General features: G+C 39.7%; 1 protein-coding gene across 2 annotated transcripts in view; it reads left to right on the forward strand.

The window, feature by feature from the left end:
- SIPA1L1 (signal induced proliferation associated 1 like 1) overlaps positions 1-20,184 on the forward strand; it is a 135,905-nt gene that overhangs the window by 23,317 nt on the left and 92,404 nt on the right. For both annotated transcript variants that reach the window (XM_064571275.1, XM_064571277.1), the window contains exons 3-4: positions 3,022-3,210; positions 18,104-18,278. In XM_064571275.1, the coding sequence (XP_064427345.1) occupies positions 3,022-3,210; positions 18,104-18,278 (364 nt within the window). The remainder of the gene's footprint in view (positions 1-3,021; positions 3,211-18,103; positions 18,279-20,184) is intronic.

Below are 20,184 nucleotides of genomic sequence, written 5' to 3' on the forward strand. Positions count from 1 at the left end.
CTAAACCCCAGTCTGGTCTGTCAGCAAAATTTGCTGACTCTGTCTTCAAAATATGCCCAGAATTCAACTCCTTCCTTCATCCCACCACCTCAGCCTAGGCCAAGCCACCATCATCTTTCTCCGAGAACCCTTCTTCCTACTCTGCCCTTAAGCCCTGCAGGAATCCTTTAGAAATGTAATCCAGATCTGTCATTCCTCAGTGCAAAATCCTTTAATGGTTACCCATCTCCTGGGTAAAAACCTGTCAGTGTCCTTGCTAATTTAGGAGACCATCCACTCTGGCTTCCTTCCCCTCAGGGCCACCTCGAGGACGCCTCTGCCTCAGGGCTTGGCTACTCCCTATATCTCTGTCCTGCCATATTTCTCCCTTGGCATCCTCCTGCCTGGAGCTCTCTCATTTCCTCCTGACCTTTATGCATAAATCACACAGGCCTTCCTTGGCCACGGATCTAAAATTTCTATTCCCACACATCCCATTTCATGTCTAACGCTAGGCTTTATTTTTTTCTTGAACACTTAATACTGCCTCACATGCTGTACTTTTTATTTTGTTTTCTGTCTCCCCCACTAGAATTTAAGCCCCATGAGGGTAGGGACTGTTGGTCTGAGTGGTTCGTGACTACATGTCTAATGCCTAGAATCGCAAGTCGTGCTCTCCCTTCCTCTCCTCTGTAATGTGTATGTAATGAAGTGTCCCTAGCTTTCGCGTAACTTTCTCCTTTCCAATCAAAGTCACCCTTAAGTGTGGTTTAACTGTAATATCTTAATGAGGCTTTTCACAAAAATTAACTAACAGAAGTCCTTCGAGAGAAACCTCTCTGGATGTCCATCCGTGTCCGACAGGCACTTCACTCTTTCCTCTTTCATTTCAGTAGGATTCATCAGTGCGCAACATAAACAGAAAAACATAAACATGTATGTAAGCCTGACAGTTTATGAACAAAACCTTACAGCATGTGAGTGTTTTCAAGCAAAGGTGCACAGGGACTTATAAGGATTCTTGTCTTGTTTCTGGATCATTAACAATCAATATCAGCAATGCTAGTGATCCAGATAGAAAAATGAGTCCTTCTTTTTCTCCTCTGCTTTGGCTTCCTTGAGGTGAGCTGCTGTCTTTCTGTGGTACAGGTTTAGCATTCCCGGTCTTGGATTCTCGTCGGAACGGACTTCCAGCCTCTATAGCTTCCTGTCTCCGGGCTCAGGTTATCTCACGGAAGGCGGAGCACAGTAACGTGCTTGTCCAGCAGTTTCCCGTGATTTAAAACACAAAAGAAGGGCCCAGAAACCATTTCGGTCAAATTCGGTATTAAATCATAGGAAAAATGATGTTTTTTACACAAGTGTTATTTGAAAACAAATTATTTATAAATGAAAGATATTAATTAAATGAATAGTACCTTGTTCTTGTATTGAGAGCAAGACGCTGGTAGATTTTGCTTTTCCTACCCTCCTCTCTCTTCCCCATCAGTTGGCAAACTTTAGAGATTTGACTTCCCTGGTGATTGTTCCTTTGGTTTCCATTTCCCTGCTAACCGTTTATCATGCCCCCTTTGCCTGATTTCCGAGACTCTTACAGCTTCCTTCCAACTGTATTGTCTGCCTACGGCTTCTTCCTCCTGCCGTTCACCTTAACGCATCTTCTTCCGTGTTCCAACGAGGTCTGAGGCTGCCTGCTGGAGCCTGACGGGGTGCACACCTCTCAGGTACGCACTCCTGCGTGCCCCCCCAGCCCCCACCTGCCGGCTCCCCAGGCCCCCCCCCTGCAGGCTCCCCCACCCTCCACCCTCCACCCCCCACCTGCCGGCTCCCCTAGCCGCCCTCAGATCCGGCTTCGCCATAGCGGTGGCTCTTGCCGCCCCACATCTGGTTCTTCCTCATCTCCGGACCTTCGTACCTTCGCTCTCTGACCAGAGCTTTTACAGAATTCTCGCCCCCCCCCCCGCCCCGCCTTCATGGCCCCTTTTTAGTGCCACGCTTCCATGAGGGCCTTTTCTAATGCACTGAGCCGCAGCGCCCCAGCCCCTGCTCTTGGACCCTCTTAGGGCCCGAACCTGTGCCACTCTTAGCAAATACAGCCGTCCGAATTGCGGCTGTGGTTCCTCCCCCTCCCCCGCCTGCACCGCACACCTGGCCGTCCGCCCGCGCGCCGTCCTCTGTCCGCTCTCGCCGCACCTGCTGCAGTTCGGTGCCTCGTGACCTGCCGGCTTCGTGGGAGGGTGTTCGGTGCCGGGGTTTCTTCTTAGGTCATCGTCAGTGTTTACATTGTATTTATTACAGCTTTGCCGCATGACACGTTTTAGGAATTAAGACTGCTCATATTTCATATTCCTATTTACTCCAACAAATCATCATGACGTAGAGAAATTTTTTTGGTTATGTTTGTATTTCATAATAATGGAAAGCGTTTTAAGAAGCGGAAATCCAAAGTGACTTCCAGTGCTGTTGACTCTGCTACTGTACTAAGTACAGTCATGGTCTTATCGTCATTGCATGTGGGGATATAAGGAGTTTATGCTTGTCAGCAGTATGTTATGAAATTTAAAACTTGATCCTTCCCCTTACCTTTTGTAACAATAATGTAATAAAATTTTGTAATAAAATAATGTGATGTAAAATAACTGTGTAATAAAATAATGTAAAATAAAAAGGTATAACGTCTAAATCCTTCAGATATTTCTCTGGGATATCTCCTTCTTAATTTGGTTAGTGGCATGTTACAGCCATATAGACCCTGATCTTATTGAGCTCTTTAAGGAAATGGCCTTATTTGATTTTTAAGTCGGTGTCCCTGGAAGGCTTGATGATGAGTTCCTTTGGACTTGCCTGGGTCTTGGAAGCGTTGGCCTCTTTTCGTTACAGAGTTCTTCTATCACTCCATTCTTTCTCCCTCACCGGCTTCCCCTTCAGAAGTCGTTCCCTGCTCCTCAGCAGCACCTTAACCTAGGCCGTCAATGCGTTCGATGTATTTACGCCTCTCCCACACCGAGAGAGCCCTCAGCCGAGCACATGTCTGTCTTTCAGCTCATGACACTGAGAGGCTCAGTCCTGGAGGATGCCATTCCCTCAACGGCAAAGCACTCGACCGCCAGAGGATTGCCCCTGAAGGAAGTGCTGGAGCATGTGATTCCTGAGCTCAACGTCCAGTGCTTGAGGTTGGCCTTCAACACTCCAAAGGTCACAGAGCAACTCATGAAACTGGATGAACAAGGGGTGAGTTTGGCTTCTGGTGGAAGATATTCTTGCTGCTCAGATTAACTGCTAGGTTTCCAGAATACAGACCTTGATACTTCTTTTTGGACAGGGAAAACTGATACCATTTATCTCAGTGTGGTCTTTTTGCACTTACTCATTTTCTTCTTAACTCTCTGAACGTTTCTCATCTGATGAAATTTTCTATGTCTGAATTGGTAGATACGGCTCTTAAACTGTGTTCAGCTCTTTCAGTATAAAATCTTCCATAAATGCAGTGAATTTTTCAGATACTCTAGGAATAAGTAGTAGCAATAAGAGGCTCTGTTTTAAGTGCCTTAAATATGTTACCCCTTTTACTCTCCCAACCCTATGAGGATGGCACCATTATTATCCCCATTTTAGAGGTGAGGACCCTGAGGCACAGGGAGATTGAGTAGTAAGCCCAGGTTCACACAGTTAATTAGCCACTATCCCACGCTGTTCTTAAACGCTTCAGTTTTGAAAAGTCTATTTATACCACCAAAGATGTATTCTAGCCAAGATTTCTAAATACAAAATTTTAAAAATTTGTGTCCTAATTAGTCACAAAAGGAAAATGCTCAAGATTTTCTCACTTCCATACTTCCTATACCTTAATGTGTGGCCCTTTGGTCAAGATGCAGATGGTTAATAGGATAATCCATACAGAAACAGCATAAGGGTAGAGGATGAAAAGTTATACTCTGGAAAATCCACTAAACGGGGATATGCCCACATTCTGCTTGGAATAATTTGAGCATCTGGGCTAGTTGTGTTAGATGCTGTATTTATATACTCTGACTCTCTCTTTGAACATCTTTGAACATTTCAGCCATATTACATCCTGTCAGTATGACTAATAATAGCTTTACTATTGCATTAAAAAAAATTCCTCCAAACATAAAATTGTTCCACTTACTGAATGCCATTTTATGAACAAATTTCGATGGCATCTCCTTAATTAACCAAAAATTCAGACATTATTAAAATGAATAGGAGTTTCTAAAAAATCCATTTTAAGGTATATTCTTTTCATTCAGCCAGTAGGGATATATTAGGAACCAATGGCTGGACACAACTTCTCTAATCATTGCTCTCTCTGTCCATTCATTTTACTTGTCAGAGAGCCCAGCTGATGTCTGTTCTGTACATAGATTTCAAGGAGGCTCTGCTTGTCCATGTTTATAACATGCAAATTGGGCACACTTGGAATGCTTCAGAAGACCGCTGATGCTTAACTGTTTGGGGGCTGTTTTCCAGTAAATGTTCTGAACATTCAATCTAACAGAGGAGGAATAGAAAAATGAGGATTAGGTTCAACTTTATGGATTCAGCCTTTTCAGTTACTGTGCTTTTCAAGGAGAATTATATTTAGACACTGATAATGTAATCACAAATTGAACATTCTAAATCCTACATTGGAACAAGTTTTTTTATAGAAGGGAGGTATTTTTTGCCGTTTTTCCCTTTGTTGTACCCATATTCGCTAAAAACTGGGTGCCCTAATTAAAGACATCTTGTATGGTCTCTGGCCCATTTTATGCCCTCTCTTAGTGATGAACACTTTCTGGTCCCATCAATGTAGAAAAGATAAGAACACTATATAGTGAGTTTAACTTAAAGCTAAATTTATTTAATTCACAGAACTGCCCATTCTAAAACTATGGGCCTCTTATTCTTAGGGGGTATTAAAATATCCTTTCCTTCATAAATTATTGATGATAATATGTGTTAGTTATTTTCTTTAATGCCTTTCCTCTGAGAAATTAAAATTTGGCAACCTAGGGTAGTCTCCCCGGTTTTATTTTGGAAATTTTACTAGGCAGTAGAACCTAAAAGTTTAAAGCCTGCTATTTTCTATATGCAGCTCTAAATCTGGACTAAGGGGCACCACCCCCCCTGCTCCCTTGGCCTCTGTCTTTTCATTTATATCTCCATAGCATTCAAAGCCAGGATTGTGCTGATAAAAAGCAGATGACATGCATACTTGAGTGTTTAGTCTGGGGAGTCATTTTTTTGGTAGGAAATCTCATTAATGCCTTGGAATCATTTTGAGAAAATGATTATTTTCATGCCTTTCATACAGATTTTTAAAAAGAAATGCATATAAGTGCAGTAGGTTACGCATTTGAATCATTGCAAAGCATTTTCTGTTTCCATCCATAATTTCATGCTTTGTACATTCTTATATTTAAAAAGATTCATAGAATGATATCGGGAAACTAGACTCACTGAAAAGGACTTCTAGATCTCTCCTTAAGTTTTATTTAAACAATTCCTTTAGTATCTTTTTTCCTTTAAACAGCTTATATGATTATGCTTGGGGGGGGAAAGAAAACACTATTTGCTTGCTTCATTGTGAAATTTTGCCTTTCAGATCTCTGGTGCTTTATTTTTTCATTTTACCACTTTTAAAAGCTGAAATGAATAGAAGAACAAATTAAAATTATATCTAATATATAAAAGCATTTCATAAAAATGTGTTTTTCATTTGATTAGACTGATATGTTTGCAGGAACTGAACGTAGGCATTTTAATTCCTGAAGTTTTAGAAAACGAATATATGCTAATCCATGTTGTATATGTGGCTTATCCAAGCTTTCACATTTTCCTTCCTGCTGCCTTTCTGGGCCTCTCACTATTCATTGATGTCCATTTCCATCCTCCTATATAGGGCAATACCCTACCAGTGATTTCACACTTGAACTTAGAACTCAATTCTAAGTTCAAGAATTTAGAACAGACTGTGATTCAGAAACTTGGGATCAACTCTGGATTTAGTTTATCCATCTTGGTCCTAGATCTTCACTTATTCAATAATTGAGAGCATCATTTATGATAAAAACAAATTAGATCAGCATGTATGTTTACTTATTGCATTGCTGTAAGCATTTTACCACATGTCCTGATTTACTCCTTAGAGTGCCCTGCACAGGGCTTCTGATCATTGGCCTGTTTTACGGTTGAGAAGATTGAGACTTCAAGAAGTTCTCAGTGTTGTTTTCCCTTACTAGTCCTGAACACTGGGTACACGCATTTGCAGAATACTGCCCTTTGTTTTTACGATTTGCAAGTTTTTATACTTCTGCATGTCTTGAATTATTTAGATACGCAAAACTATGCTGTAAAGTACCAGGAATTTCATGATCTATTCAACCCAACTTTTTAATAATATAAATTTAATAATAGTTACTTTTAAATTTGCCATGCCAAAGCCATTTTCTTCATCAGTCATTTAAAAAACACCTTTATCTCATCTACTCTGTGCAAGGGGAATGAAAAGCCGCCATGCCGGCCACATGGTGCGTACCGAAGAACTGTTAGCTGTGGTTGATAACGATAAAATAATAGCTTGTTAGAAGCCCGTTGCATGCACTATCTCATTTAACCTTTGTGAGCCTCCCAAGAGAGCTGCTCGTACAGGCTGTGTGATACGTTATGTTCACGGTCATAAGTAAGCACAACTGTTTCAAATCTAGTAAGTGCTTATTGAGAACCACTCTTTGTGGATTGTTAAATACTATGGAGAATAAATAGGCTAGTAAGACACAGTCCTTGCCCATGAAGGAGACAAGGTCATAAATTACTATAATGAAAGTCAGGTTTAATATAATGAATATAATGAGAGAATTGCAAACAAAGAGCGATGGAGGTGCAGGCAACAGGGCCAAGTCATGACTGGTTAGGCCCATTCCCAAGATGGGCCATGGAAGGGAGGAGGATATCCTCGGGCCCGAGACCCAGCAGGGCGGTGGTCGAGACTCAGAACAGGAAGAGCCAAGCACAGAGGGATGAAGGCAGAGTGTGGTTATGGCAGGCGTGTGAGACACATGTAAGAGAGTAACAAACGTAGGTGTTTTCTATTGAGCAGTGACCAAGCCAGGCACCCTGTGAAGCAATTTACATGAATTATTTTAATTAGTCCTCAGAATCCTTTGATGTCAGTGCTGTCATTGTTCTTGCTTTATGGACAAGAACACTGAGGCACAAAGAAGCCGAAAGACCCCACCATTCACAATTAGGGTCTGGTGGAGGCGGGCCTTGAATCCAAGCATTCAGATTCCAGAGCCTGCACTCTTACATGAGGCACTGAACACCCCATCCCCCTCTCCCTCACATGAGTGGGAGAAGAAACTGGAAAGATGGCTCCAGCATTACTGCTGCTGGCTTGGGTGCCCAGTATTAAGTAGAACATATTAAAGTACAGTTGCCAGTTTGCAGTCGGGAAAATTGGTAGTCCTGTTTTCATTAGGAAATGTCAGGTTTCATGTACACGGTCGTGAGTATCTCCACTGTTCTTCTAGATAATTATTAAAAATGCGAAGAAATGAAAATATTTATTGGGCTTTCTATTCCTTAAAAACTTAACCCTTCAAGTTATTGAAGTTAAAGGGGAAAACGATCATATCTAATTAGGTCTGCAATATTTATTTCAAGAATAAATGTTAAGGAAAGAAGCAATGTTATTTGATAATGAATAGCACTGGTTTTTTGATTAAGGATGTGGATGAAATTCTCTGCTGACTTAGCCTGTTCATTGCCATGTTGCCTTATTTTATTGAGGATAAATGAGTTTGACCAGCCACTTTCTTCTTTGATTCAGGCAGCTAGATTTAAAGAATGAACCATAAGGAAAACATTTTTCCCAAAACCCATTTTATACGAATGAAGCTTTGGCAGAACAAGTACCATTCCTGAAATTTTATTCTTTTGATATTCTTTTGATATTGATAACAGCTAATGCCCAATTAAAGTTCACATGACCACCACATTGGTTCTAGACAGCTCGTGGATCTGTATGTATGTTATTAGGAGGAAAATACACCTGACAGTCCTCAGGTGAGGGAAGAAGGCAGTGACATTGGTAGCTTTATCTTGTCTCTTCACAAGTAATGATTACTGTGCCCTGGCTCATCCGTGCTCTTTTGCCTGCCTGAGGCTGGGCTGGATGACAGGTTGGAGCCCTTTCTAGTGGTAAGACAGCTGATAGCAGTGACGTCTGGAAGACGTTTGGCTGTGGTGGGACTGCAGTTTGCAGTGGTGGATTTGAGCATGGCAAAGACATGCAGTGAGGATGCTTTGGTTCACAGTCCAAAAAGAGTAATGGAGTGCAGATATTTCAGTCTTGACTTTAAATTGTAGATTGTGTTTTCAATTCAGCTTTAGAACAAAAATCTAGTTTCTTTCCTATGGGACTTAACTAGCTAAGATCTTCAAATGGTGCAGAAATCAAAATTAATTATGTTTACTTCGAGGGATCCCATTCCTACTCTGTTCTATCTCCTCCCCTCTCTCTTCCTACATAACCACTTTTACTAGTTTCTTATATATTGTTTTTCTTTATACAGATGTCATCATATATGCATATAGAGTCTTATTTCTTCCGTATACAGAATATAGCATGCTGTGGACATTTTCTCTTTTCACTGAGTAATGTATTTTGGAGATCTTTCTATGTCAATATAGAAAGCTTTCCTGTTTTTATGGCTGCATAATATTCTGTTGTGTTGCTGTACTATAATTTATCAGTTTCCCTATTGATGGACATTTGGATTGATTCCCATCTTTTCCTATTACAAACAATGCTGCAATGAAGAGCCTTTTTCTATGTAATAGAAATCTGTCTTAATGTCAAGTCAAAACCAGGTACATTTATTATCAATTTAATACCCAATATGAAGCTTTTTATTTTTGTGAGAAATTTTTCATAACATCAGAAGATTATTGTATGTTTGTATAGAATTTTTTGTTATGCTAAAATAAAAACAGCTTAGAATATGTGCACAAATAAAAATAATTTGACAGCATCTCAGATTTTAAAAATAACGTTCCTACCCAGTATCCATGTCATTTTTAAAAAGTGATTTTATTTTTGTTAGTAATTTCCAATGAGGACAACTTTTCTAATTAGCATTTTTTTGCCCACTACACTGAATTTTTCCAGTCTCTTTGACATTCTTTTTAGGGGACAGTATAGTGATGAGTCTTTAAGAAGTTGTTAAGAAAGTTGTCATGTTTATGAAGAACAAGCCAGAGTAAATGCTATCAGTGTGAATCATGAGGATTTTAAAAAATGAACAAGGTCTTCATGTCCAGTAATGACAGGATAGTTTGCTGCAGACCAGCCCACCCAATGAGAATAACCAGGAACACTGGACAAAATAGTTTTTAAAAGTAAGTTTGTACTTTTGCTTCTAGAAATACGGGGTAGATCTATTTTTAGCCAATTCTTCCTAAGTACAGCTAAAAACCTTGTACACTGTATATAATAAAGCCAGCATAAAATTTGCAAGGTGGAGAGAAGGAGGCAGATTGGCTAAGGATTGTGGGATTTGAGGAACAACCCAGTGGTCATTCATGATAAAAACGGAAGTACGGAGGAACTTGCTCAACTTAATGAAAAACATCTACAAAACATCTATACCTTATATCCTACTTACTGATGAAAGATTTAGGGTTAAGAAGCAAGGAGATTAAAAAAAAAAAGCAAGGAGTTACAGTCACCATTGCTATTCAGCGTGATACTGGAAGTTCTAATCAGCACAATAAGGCAAGAAAAGGAAATAAAAGATGTTAGATAAAGGAAAGGAAAAAATAAAACTGTCTCTGTTTCAGGTGACATGATAATCCATGTACAAAACCCGAAGGGATCTACAAAAACTTCCTAGAACTACAGCGGTGTGTTCAGCAAGGTTGTAGGATTCAGCATCAACTCACAGTGATTAATTTGATATCTTTGTTGTTTCTTTTCATTGAAGTATAGCTGACACACAATGTTACATTAGTTTCAGGTGTGCAGCTCAGTGATTCGAGTCTATACATTATGCCGTGCTCACCACAAGTGTAGCTACCATCTGTCCCTACAGTGCTTTTACAGTACCATTAATTATACTCCCTATGCTGTGCTCATCCCCATGACTTACTCACTTCGTAACTAGAAGCCGGTATCTCCTACTCCCCTTCACCCATTTTGTCTTTCCCACCCCCACCCCTGACAACCACCAGTTTGTTCTCTGTATTTTTGCGTCTGTTTCTGCTTTGTTTATTGGTTTGTTTTAGATTCCACATATAAAAAAATCATATGGTATTTGTCTTTCTCTGACTTACTTCACCTTGCACAATACCCTCTAGGTCCATCCATGTAGTTGAAAATGACAAGACGTCATTCCTTTTTATGCCTGAGTAATATCCTGTTGTATATATGTACCACCTCTTCTTTATCCATTCATCTATTAAAGGACACTTAGGTTGCTTCCATATCTTGGCTATTGGAAATAATGCTGTAATAATCATAGGGGTTCATTTATCTTTTTGAATTAGTGTTTTCATTTTCTTTGGGTAAAATGCTCAGTAGTGGAATTACTGGATCATATGGTATTTCCATTTTTAATTTTTTTGAGGAACCTCCATTCTGTTTTCCACAGGGGCTGCCCCAATTTGCATTCCCATCAGTAGTGCACAAGGGTTCCCTTTTTTCCACATCCTCATCAACATGTGTTACTTCTTGTGGTTTTGAGTTTAGCCATTCTGAGGTAATATTTCATTGTGGCTTTGATTTGCATTTCCCTGATGATTAATCACGTTGAGCATCTTTTCATGTGTCTCTTGGCCACCTATAGGTCTTCTTTGGAAAAATGTCTATTTGGGTTCTCTGCCCATTTTAATTGGATTACTTGTTTGGGGTTACTTTTTCTTTGGTATTGAGTTCTATACATTTTTTAATATATTTTGGATATTAACCCCTTATCAGATATATTATTTGCAAATATCTTCTGTTCACTAGGTTGCCTTTTCCTTTTGTTGATGGTTTCCTTCATTGGACAAAAGCTTTTTACTTTGGTGTAGTTCTCAATTTGATTTCTTTTAATGAATGTGTGGAACCTAAAATTACAATACCGTTACAGTCCCACAATAAAAAATGAATGCTTGGGTATATATCTAACAAAACATGTATAGGACTTGTGCACTAAAAACTGTAAAACACTGATGAAAAAAAAATAAAAGAAGACCTAAATAAATGGAGAGACATACCATGTTTGTGGATTGAAAGACTCAATATCTGAATGATGTCAATTCTCTAATTGATACACAGTCAACACAATATCAAAATCCCAGTAAGATATTTTGTAATTATAGACAAGATTATTCTGAAATTTCTATGGAAAGGCAAAGGAACTAGAATAGCTAAAATAGTTTTGAAAAAGAAGAATGACATGAGGGAAATCATTCTTCCTGATTTTAAGACTTATTATGTGACAGTAGTAATCAAAACTATGTTTTATTATTGGGAGAACAGACTAATGGATCAATGGAACAGGAGAGAGAAACTAGAAATAGCACCCATCCCCACATATATCCCAGTGATTTTTTTTTTTAAAGATTTTATTTATTTAATTGGGAGAGGGAGAGGGAAAAGCAGGCTTCCCACTGAGCAGGGAGTCCAATGCGGGGCTCAGTGCCAGGACCCTGGGATCATGACCTGAGCCAAAGGCAGACGCTTAACTGACTGAGCCACCCAGGTGCCCCAGTATCCAAGTGATTTTTGACAAAGGTGTAAGAACAGTTCAATGTAGGAAGGATAGGTTTTTCAAACAAAGGTGCTGGGACAATTAAACATCCATAGACAAAATAATGATCTTGACCTAAACGTCACACATTGTACAGAAATTTATTCAAATGGATCATTGACTGAAATATAAAACTATAAAAGTTTTGATAGTAACATAGAAAAAAATCTTTGGGACCTGGGAACCTGGTAAAGAGTTCTGAAACATAACACCAAAAACCTGATCCAGACAAGAAATAACTGAGAAAATGGTATTCATCAAAATTAGCATCATGCAGTGCTTTTTTTCCTTAGACATTTGCTGTTTTATGAGAGGCTTGGGGCTTAAGTCCACATAAAGCTGCAAATAAAAGTTAGGGACAGACCAGCCTTGATTTCATGAGGGCTGCAGAAATAAAAAATGGAGTTCAGGGAACACTGCCTCTGTAAGACAATCCAATTGAAATTCTAGAATGGGATAAAATAGCCAAAAGTTAAAATTTCAATAGATATGTTTAAGAACATATTAGAGCAAAAGAGAAAATTGTTGAATTGAGGATAAATTACCAGAAAATTGTTTTTCTTTTCTTTTTTTTTTTTTTTATCATGATAAATGTACTATTTAATCTCCATATCCTACTCCCCCCACCCACTTCCCCTTTGGTAGCTATCAGTTTGTTCTCTATAGTTAAGAGTATGTTTCTTGGTTTGTCTCTCCATCCCCTTTTTTTTCTTCGCTTGTTTGTTTTGTTTCTTAAATTCCACATATGAATGAGATCATATGGTATTTGTCTTTCTGTGACCTTTTTCACTTAGCATAATATTCTCTGGATACATTCATGTTGTTGCAAATGGCAAGATTTCATTCTTTTTGATGGCTGAGTAATATTCCATTGTGTACATCCACACCTTCTTTATCCATTCATCAGTCAATGGACACTTGGGAGGCTTCCATAGTTTGATGATGTAAATAATGCTGCAGTAAACATAGGGGTGCAGTTATAAGAAAAGTTGTAACTGAAGAATGGAAACAAAAAAATACGAGAAATACAGAAAAGTATCTAAAAGGCATTGACCCAGAATGAAATACATCTATGTAATGGAATTCCCCAGAGGAAACAAAGCATTATTTGGGGGATAGAATCAGTATTTTAAGATATATTGGTAGAAAGATTTCCAAAACTGTTGAAAGATAATGAATTAAGATGGATTTATGGAGCTCTGCCTGCCCTAAGCACAATAAATATAAAGAAAATCAGGCATAGATCCATCAGGATAAAAATTTCTGAAAATAGAAGAAAAAGAGAAAGACCATAAACAGAGGGAAAAAGGACCTCCAAAGATGAATAGGACAATTAGCTGTTAAAATCAATCATTTGTTGGGCTCTGAAGCCTAAAGAAAAGGTAGAAGCCAGCACAGGTTTCTAGAGTGCCAAAAGAGTAACTTTCACAGTGGATTTTACCCAACAAAAATATTCTTTAAAAATGTAAGCAAAAGTAATTTATAGTTGGGGGGTGGGGAGACAGTGATCATCTGAGTTAGTTGATTCAGGGATGGGCTACAAAGAGGAATCAGAAACTCGGAAATGATGGAAATTTTTTGTATTTTGATGATGGTACAGATGTATTAGAACTCATTTAATCAAATGGATGCAGTTTACTGTTCAGAAATTATATACCAATAAAGTTGATTTAAAAATTTAAGGTAGAGGGCGCCTGGGTGGCTCAGTTGGTTGAGCGACTGCCTTCGGCTCGGGTCATGATCCCAGGGTCCTGGGATCGAGCCCTGTGTCGGGCTCCCTGCTCAGCGGGGAGTCTGCTTCTCCCTCTGACCCTCCCCACCTCATGCTTTCTCTCTCTCTCAAATAAATAAATAAAATCTTTAAAAAAAAATTTTTTTTAAGGTAGATTTCTGCTTCTAGCCAAGATGAAGAAAGAGGGACTGGATTTACCTTTCCATCAGAAACAATTTTTAAAAAACTAGGCAAAACAATGAAACAGTTGGTTTTTAGGACTTTGGGCATTAGGCAGAAATGGACAGTGATCTCTGGGAGGTGGGATGCAGATTGAAAGGACAGTGAGATCACACCAGCTTTCTGCCTGAAGAGTTTGCAGACTGCAGTGCAGGGGTTTGGGGGGCATCCGTGGAAGCCCAGCAGTCTCCTGAGTTGAGACTTACAGGTGAGTCCAGGGAAACCAAGAAGGGTGGGGTTTTCAGAGATGAGTACTAGTAAGTGCATGCATTTGAGGAAGTGACTTGAGTCCAGTGTGGGAACCACCTTCCAGGTTTAGGGGGCAAATCCTCAGTCCTCCCACAAGGCCAGGAATAGCTTCTGCCTCCACCAGGCCGACTGGAGAACCTCCTAGTTCACATGGCAGAGGAGTCATCCCAGGATGGTTTTGCCTCAGTAGTGGGACAAAATTATCTTTAAGTTAAACATTGGTGTTGTACGACCTAACAGTTTAAAAGCAAGAACTGAAAAGATCAAACTATTTTCAAATATCTATGTCCCAGAGCAAAGCTCAAGCACCCTCAAGCCTTCATGGCCCACACTCTGAGAACTGCCTCACGATGAAATACCATGACTCATGGTGACGGTTTGAAATTTCTGGATTAAGTCAGACAATGTAAAGATTTTATAAGAATTTGAGAACTGGGTTTTTCTCTTGGTCTTTGCTGCCCCAGTAGCCTTCCTGAGGCCAGGACACCAGGCAAGAAGAGGTGAAAATACAGAACTGAGAAGTTGGTTATTCAAATCTGTTTCTATTGGCGGAGGGCTCTGACTTTATCATCCATCTTTCCCAGACACTCAGGGCTATGTAAATCAGATGGCAGTATTTGTTTCTTTGATTCTGTGTTGAAGTATCCACTTTATTAGAGGAAGAGCGGTTTTATCTACTGTTGGTTCCTGGCTGTGAGAGCCCCTGTCACTTTTGGTTGGTTTTAAGGACACTTTGCTTTATTGAGATTCAAGACCTTCCTGTCAAGTGTAACCTTTGTCCTGTTGGATTGACCATCATTACTTGTTATAGTAGAAACATTTGTGGGTTTCCAAACACTTCCAGAATGCTCCCTGTGAACAGTTGATAGACAAGCATGGAATTGTATAGCGTGGCCCTGAGATTATCTAAAGCGAGAATCCTAAACTGTGGATAAACACAACCTGTTCCCAGGATGGCTTCTGGTGTCCTCATAACTCTATTTTGAGCATTACATGGAAGGATTATATATCCATGTATGTAAACCCATACAGATGTGTTTGTGTGTGTCTCAAAAAAAAAAAAAAAAAGTGCTGTTTTATATAACCTCCTAACAACTTAAAACGCCAAACTATAGCTCTGCCTCCATTTACGTTTGCTCTTTCTCTTGCAGTGGCCCGTATCATATTTACCTAACTCTTCTCTACCAGCTCCTTACTCTCGCAGGGAGCAGGGCTGCTAACTGAGGATGCCAGGAGCCTGTGTTCAGAGAATACCACCTACCTTGATTTAATTGCAGTAGAAGCCACGAATACAGTCATGTTGTCACGTTAGAGGATAGAGCAGTGACATTTGGCACAGTTCCAAACTGCAGGGAATCTAACATTCTAACAAATTTCCTAATCCTTCTAAAGGCTCCTCCTTTCACGAGCGGCCTACGCCAGTTTGTTCCCCGAGCTGCCGGTGGAGTTCACTAGAGGATGAGAAATCTGTCAGAAGAAGGCGGCACACTGTCTCATTGTCCTCAGATATAGCTTCTCCAGTGGTTCGGGGGAAGTTTCCTTAACTTCTCTCTGTAGTGAACAGCTTTTTTCTATAAACGAATCCTTTTGAATGTTGCACAGTGAAATCTTAGGCCTTTATCTGAGAAGTTTTAAAAAGCCATCCACAAATCCAGTGTCCCTGTGATGCTTTCTCTTGAACAGGGTGACTTTTGTTTTACGTTGTGGCCTGAGAAGGCTGATCTGGGAGGCACAGAGCCAAACAGCAAATCGCTCACAACCCCTTCCTTTCTCCCCCTGCCTTCATGTCTTTGATAGCCCTCCCTGCAGGGAGACAGGAAAGATGTGGCTGTATGAAGGACTTCTTTTGTAGTTGACCCAGAGCCCACCACTGTCTTTGATTTGTTGAGGCCTAATAGGGTAGGTACTCCGATTAATTCTAAAGCCCAGGTGAGATCTCTACCTATAAGGAGTCCCCTTGCAAACATGAGCCACATTCAGACATTTGAAGCAGGCCAGCTGACAGAAGGGTGGAAGGTCAGTGGTGTGCAGTAGGTTTGAGTCTCACTTCCTCTGTTTTACCTACATGTGGGATATGAAAAAGAATTAAGTCAAAAGTGTTTCTGTCGATAATTTAAAGGTAGTAGAAATAATGTGACGGCACATGCTGTTTGGAAAATACGCCATTATTACTATATCCGCTTATTTGCCAGTTTCCGACTTGGAACTTGACCTTCTGCCGGACACTCCCAGGAGCTCTCATGTCTGGGGGGGTTGTGTGAAGGCCGTGGAGCTTTCTTGTCAATGAGGTAATGTGCGGTGGAGGGAGGAAAGCAAGTGAGAGTTTTGCCCCTCTGACATTTTCTCATTACTATTCTGAATCCCTTGGTTTAAAAAGTTGGAAAGAATACTTAAGGTTCACAGTCCCTTATGTAGAATGGTGGGGGCTGGATGGGTTTCAGAATTCAGAAATGTCCGCATTTTAGAAGGACAAGAGAATGTATACACCATATGGTAATATTCCCACTGGGGTCTGAGACCGCACCCCACAATCACATTAATATTTCCACAGGGGAAAAATGTGAAGATTCATATAACCTGGGATAAATTAAAAGTATTAATGTCAGCCCATGTCAAGTTTTACTGCCACATGTGTTTGCCTAAGTTTGGTTTTTACCTTTCAACTTCAGAATTGCAAATAAGGGGCTGTGGATTCAAGCCTGGTTGAATCTTGGTAGTAGTTAACAGAGCCAGCCGGGTCACAGGGCGGAGTTTGTGGTCTTGTGTCTCTCGCTACTGGGCTTCCGTTCTCCGACTATGCTGATGTGTCACACAGGGATACTTGCTCTCTGGGCTATTGTGAGGATCAGCTAATGCATCTGAAGTACTAACCAGCGATTGGCATATGGTGGGTATTCGGTAAATGTTAGCTGTTAAAATTTTGGCTCCTCCCTTCCCCCTTTCACTTTGGGAGAATTGACCGATGCACTGGCTGCATTGTCACTCTGGAAAGAGACCAGAGCAGTATGGAGTGCCTCGATTTCACTGCAGAATTAGAAGTCTGAAGTTTTATACCAAAACTAATGTCTTGGGGCATCTGTCAGTTGAGCGTCTTACTCTGGGTTTCGGCTCAGGTCGTGTTCTCAGGGTCTTGGAATCCAGCCCCATGTAGGGCTCCCATGCTCAGCGGGGAGTCTGTTGGAGATGCTCTCTGTTCCTCTCCCTCTGCCCGCCCACCCCCCCCCACTCATGTGTGCGCCTGCGCTCTCTCTTTCTTTCTCTCCCAAATAAATAAATACATCTTAAAAGAAAAAGAAAACTAATGTCTTGTTAAATGACTAATATCACCATAAAATTTGTTTGCAGAATGACTAGACTTTTCAATGATGAGTAAATATTTTGATTAATGTTACATGATACTTAAATCTCCTGAATGATTTTTTTTTACTGTCTCTGAGGAAGGAATATTTGCCACTAGCTGATTTGCCATTATGAAACCCCTTTTAAAGTTTCTATTCAGGCACTCATCTTTTAGAAAAATATTTGAAAAGTATATTGTTGATGATGCTTGTGCTCTAACAAAGATATAACTGAGGTTTATAATTTAGGATATTGGAAAAATGGCATTGGGAGTGAAATCGAAATCCAGTTTTACCAAAAAAAAAAACCCCTAGAATTTGCAAGTATATTTATGGGCTTTTTAGTGTGAAACAATATATATTAAAGTATCTTTTGTAAAGTGGACCTCTGCTTTTAAATTTGTAAAGCCCTAAAAGGGGAAGATGATTAAAAAGGAATTACCTTTAGTTGCCAAGCTGTTTTTTAGAGCCTCATTTTGTACTTTGTAATCCATTCAGAGAAATTCCCTAAAGTATCAACATCTGTTCTAACAATGCATGATCTTGACATACAGAAAGTGTTAATTCATTTTTCTGGCTTTTTCTCTTAACTTGTGAAGATTATAGTTGTGGATGCTTGTTCTACTGTATTTTTTGGAGTAGAGACAGAAAAATTGAAACAGAAGGATTTCAAGAGAAGAGAGATGTTAGCTTTCTGATGGCCATGTGCCCTACAGGAGTTAGGAGCAGTTAAGTGGGACATAGTGGACCTGCCTACATTTATATGCATGTACTGCCTCTCTTCACAGCTGAACTATCAGCAGAAGGTGGGCATCATGTACTGCAGAGCTGGACAGAGCACTGAAGAGGAGATGTATAACAATGAGTCAGCCGGCCCGGCGTTTGAGGAATTCCTTCAGCTGTTGGGAGAACGTGTTCGGCTCAAAGGATTTGAGAAGTATCGTGCACAGCTTGACACCAAAAGTAAGAAATACTTATACTCTCCTGCTAGGCTTATTTCCCTCCTGCTGTGTTGATGTTCATCTGCTAAATTGCCCATAAAACAACATTGCCATTTACCGCAGAACACTGCTGCTGATAGGGGAGAGCAAGTCGGAGAGGGAGGATGAGCCACCGAAACAATTGAAGACTATAATCAAAATAGCTAGGATTGGACTGGTTAAAAAAAAAAAAAAATCGCGTTATCAGAAGTGTCGACGGAGTAGTAGAGCGGTGGGTGCAAATCATGCAGAATGGCTCCTGGATAGTGTTGCATAAATTTCACTATATTTAACTGAATGTTAGAGTGATTTCAGATTCCAGAATCTTATAACCACATGGTCGTAAGCCCTAGAATTTTTTACTTTCATGAATTTCTTTCGTAATCCTCATGCTTATCTATGCAGTCAGTCTTCATATGGTTTTCTTACTCATTTTTTATATTCTAGTAATAGTGAGGGCCTTTGTTTGCTTATTTTCTATTTTTATTATTCATAGTCTAATTGAATCCCTAAGAAAATAGGCTTCTTAGCTTTGGTATTAGATTGGCTCCTGAAATTAGTTGATTAAAAGCACAATGATGGAAGAATTTTTTTTTAGCTATGGCTCATGAACATACAAGTACATGAACATACCTGTACACTCCCGTTCCCCAAGTCATTAATAACATAGTTAAGTTCTCAAGTATCTATTTAGGTTAGAGGAGGTTGACGTCTGCTGTGTGTCTGTGAGGAGGCAGTTTTAAATTTTACCTCAAAATCCATCCACGGACACCTGTGACCTGTTTTTCATTGAGAGGGTCTTTGGATTAGCACATCTGTATTGCAGTCTATAGTAATCTCTCCGATTTTCTGCACAGGAAATTAAATAAGGAGTTGAGTCATGAAAACAGAAAAGCATTCATAAACTCCGCTGTAGGGAAGAATTTCCTGTTGCCATGGTTTTGCTGTTGCCAACTTGGAAACGACATGCAAGAGAGACTATTAAAGCCCATAAATAGCCTCAACTCTTAAATATTATTTTAACATTCCATACTCTGCTTGCAACTGCATAAAATGTTAAATCTCAATATGCCATGAGACTCCTCTTTTCCAGAGACTCTGACATTTGCCCTATAAGCTTCATTCATATTGTCCCAATTTGTTGTGTTATATAAATTATCCTCACCACAAAGAGCTATATGAAAGGGTCTGGGAAGAGAATATAATAAGCACCCTGGTTATTTTTTTTTATACATATAGTATATTAGTAGTTTCATGGGGGTAGAATTTAGTGATTCATCAGTTGCATAAAACACCCAGTGCTCATTACATCAAGTGCCCTCATTAATGCCCATCACCCAGTTACCCCATCCCCTCCAACAACCCTCAGTTTGTTTCCTAGAGTTAAGAGTCTTTTATGGTTTGCCTCTCTCTGTTTTTATCTTATTTTTCCTTCCCTTCCCGTAGGTTCATCTGTTTTGTTCCTTAAATTCCACATACGAGTGAAATCATATGGTATTTGCCTTTCTCTGACTTATTTCACTTAGCATACATAATACCCTCTAGCTCCATCCACATCACTGCAAATGGCAAGATTTCATTCTTTTTGATGGCTGAGTAATATTCCATTATATATATGTATTCTGTATATTTCACATATATATGTATATATATTCCATATATTTCCATATATTTCATTCTTTCTGATGGCTGAGTAATATTCCATACACACACACACACACACACACACACACACATCTTCTTTATCCATTCATACTTTGATGGACATCTGGGCTCTTTCTGTAGTTTGGCTATTGTGGACCGTATAAACACCCGATTTTGTGCATGAATGGCCAGATTAGAAATTGATAAGAATATTATTTGTGCATTCACACATTCCCAGCCACTTC

Source organism: Mirounga angustirostris, unplaced genomic scaffold (genome assembly GCF_029215605.1).
Source record: "Mirounga angustirostris isolate CCGP_5_RB_7025 unplaced genomic scaffold, mMirAng1.0.hap1 SCAF_9, whole genome shotgun sequence".
Lineage (NCBI taxonomy): Eukaryota > Metazoa > Chordata > Mammalia > Carnivora > Phocidae > Mirounga > Mirounga angustirostris.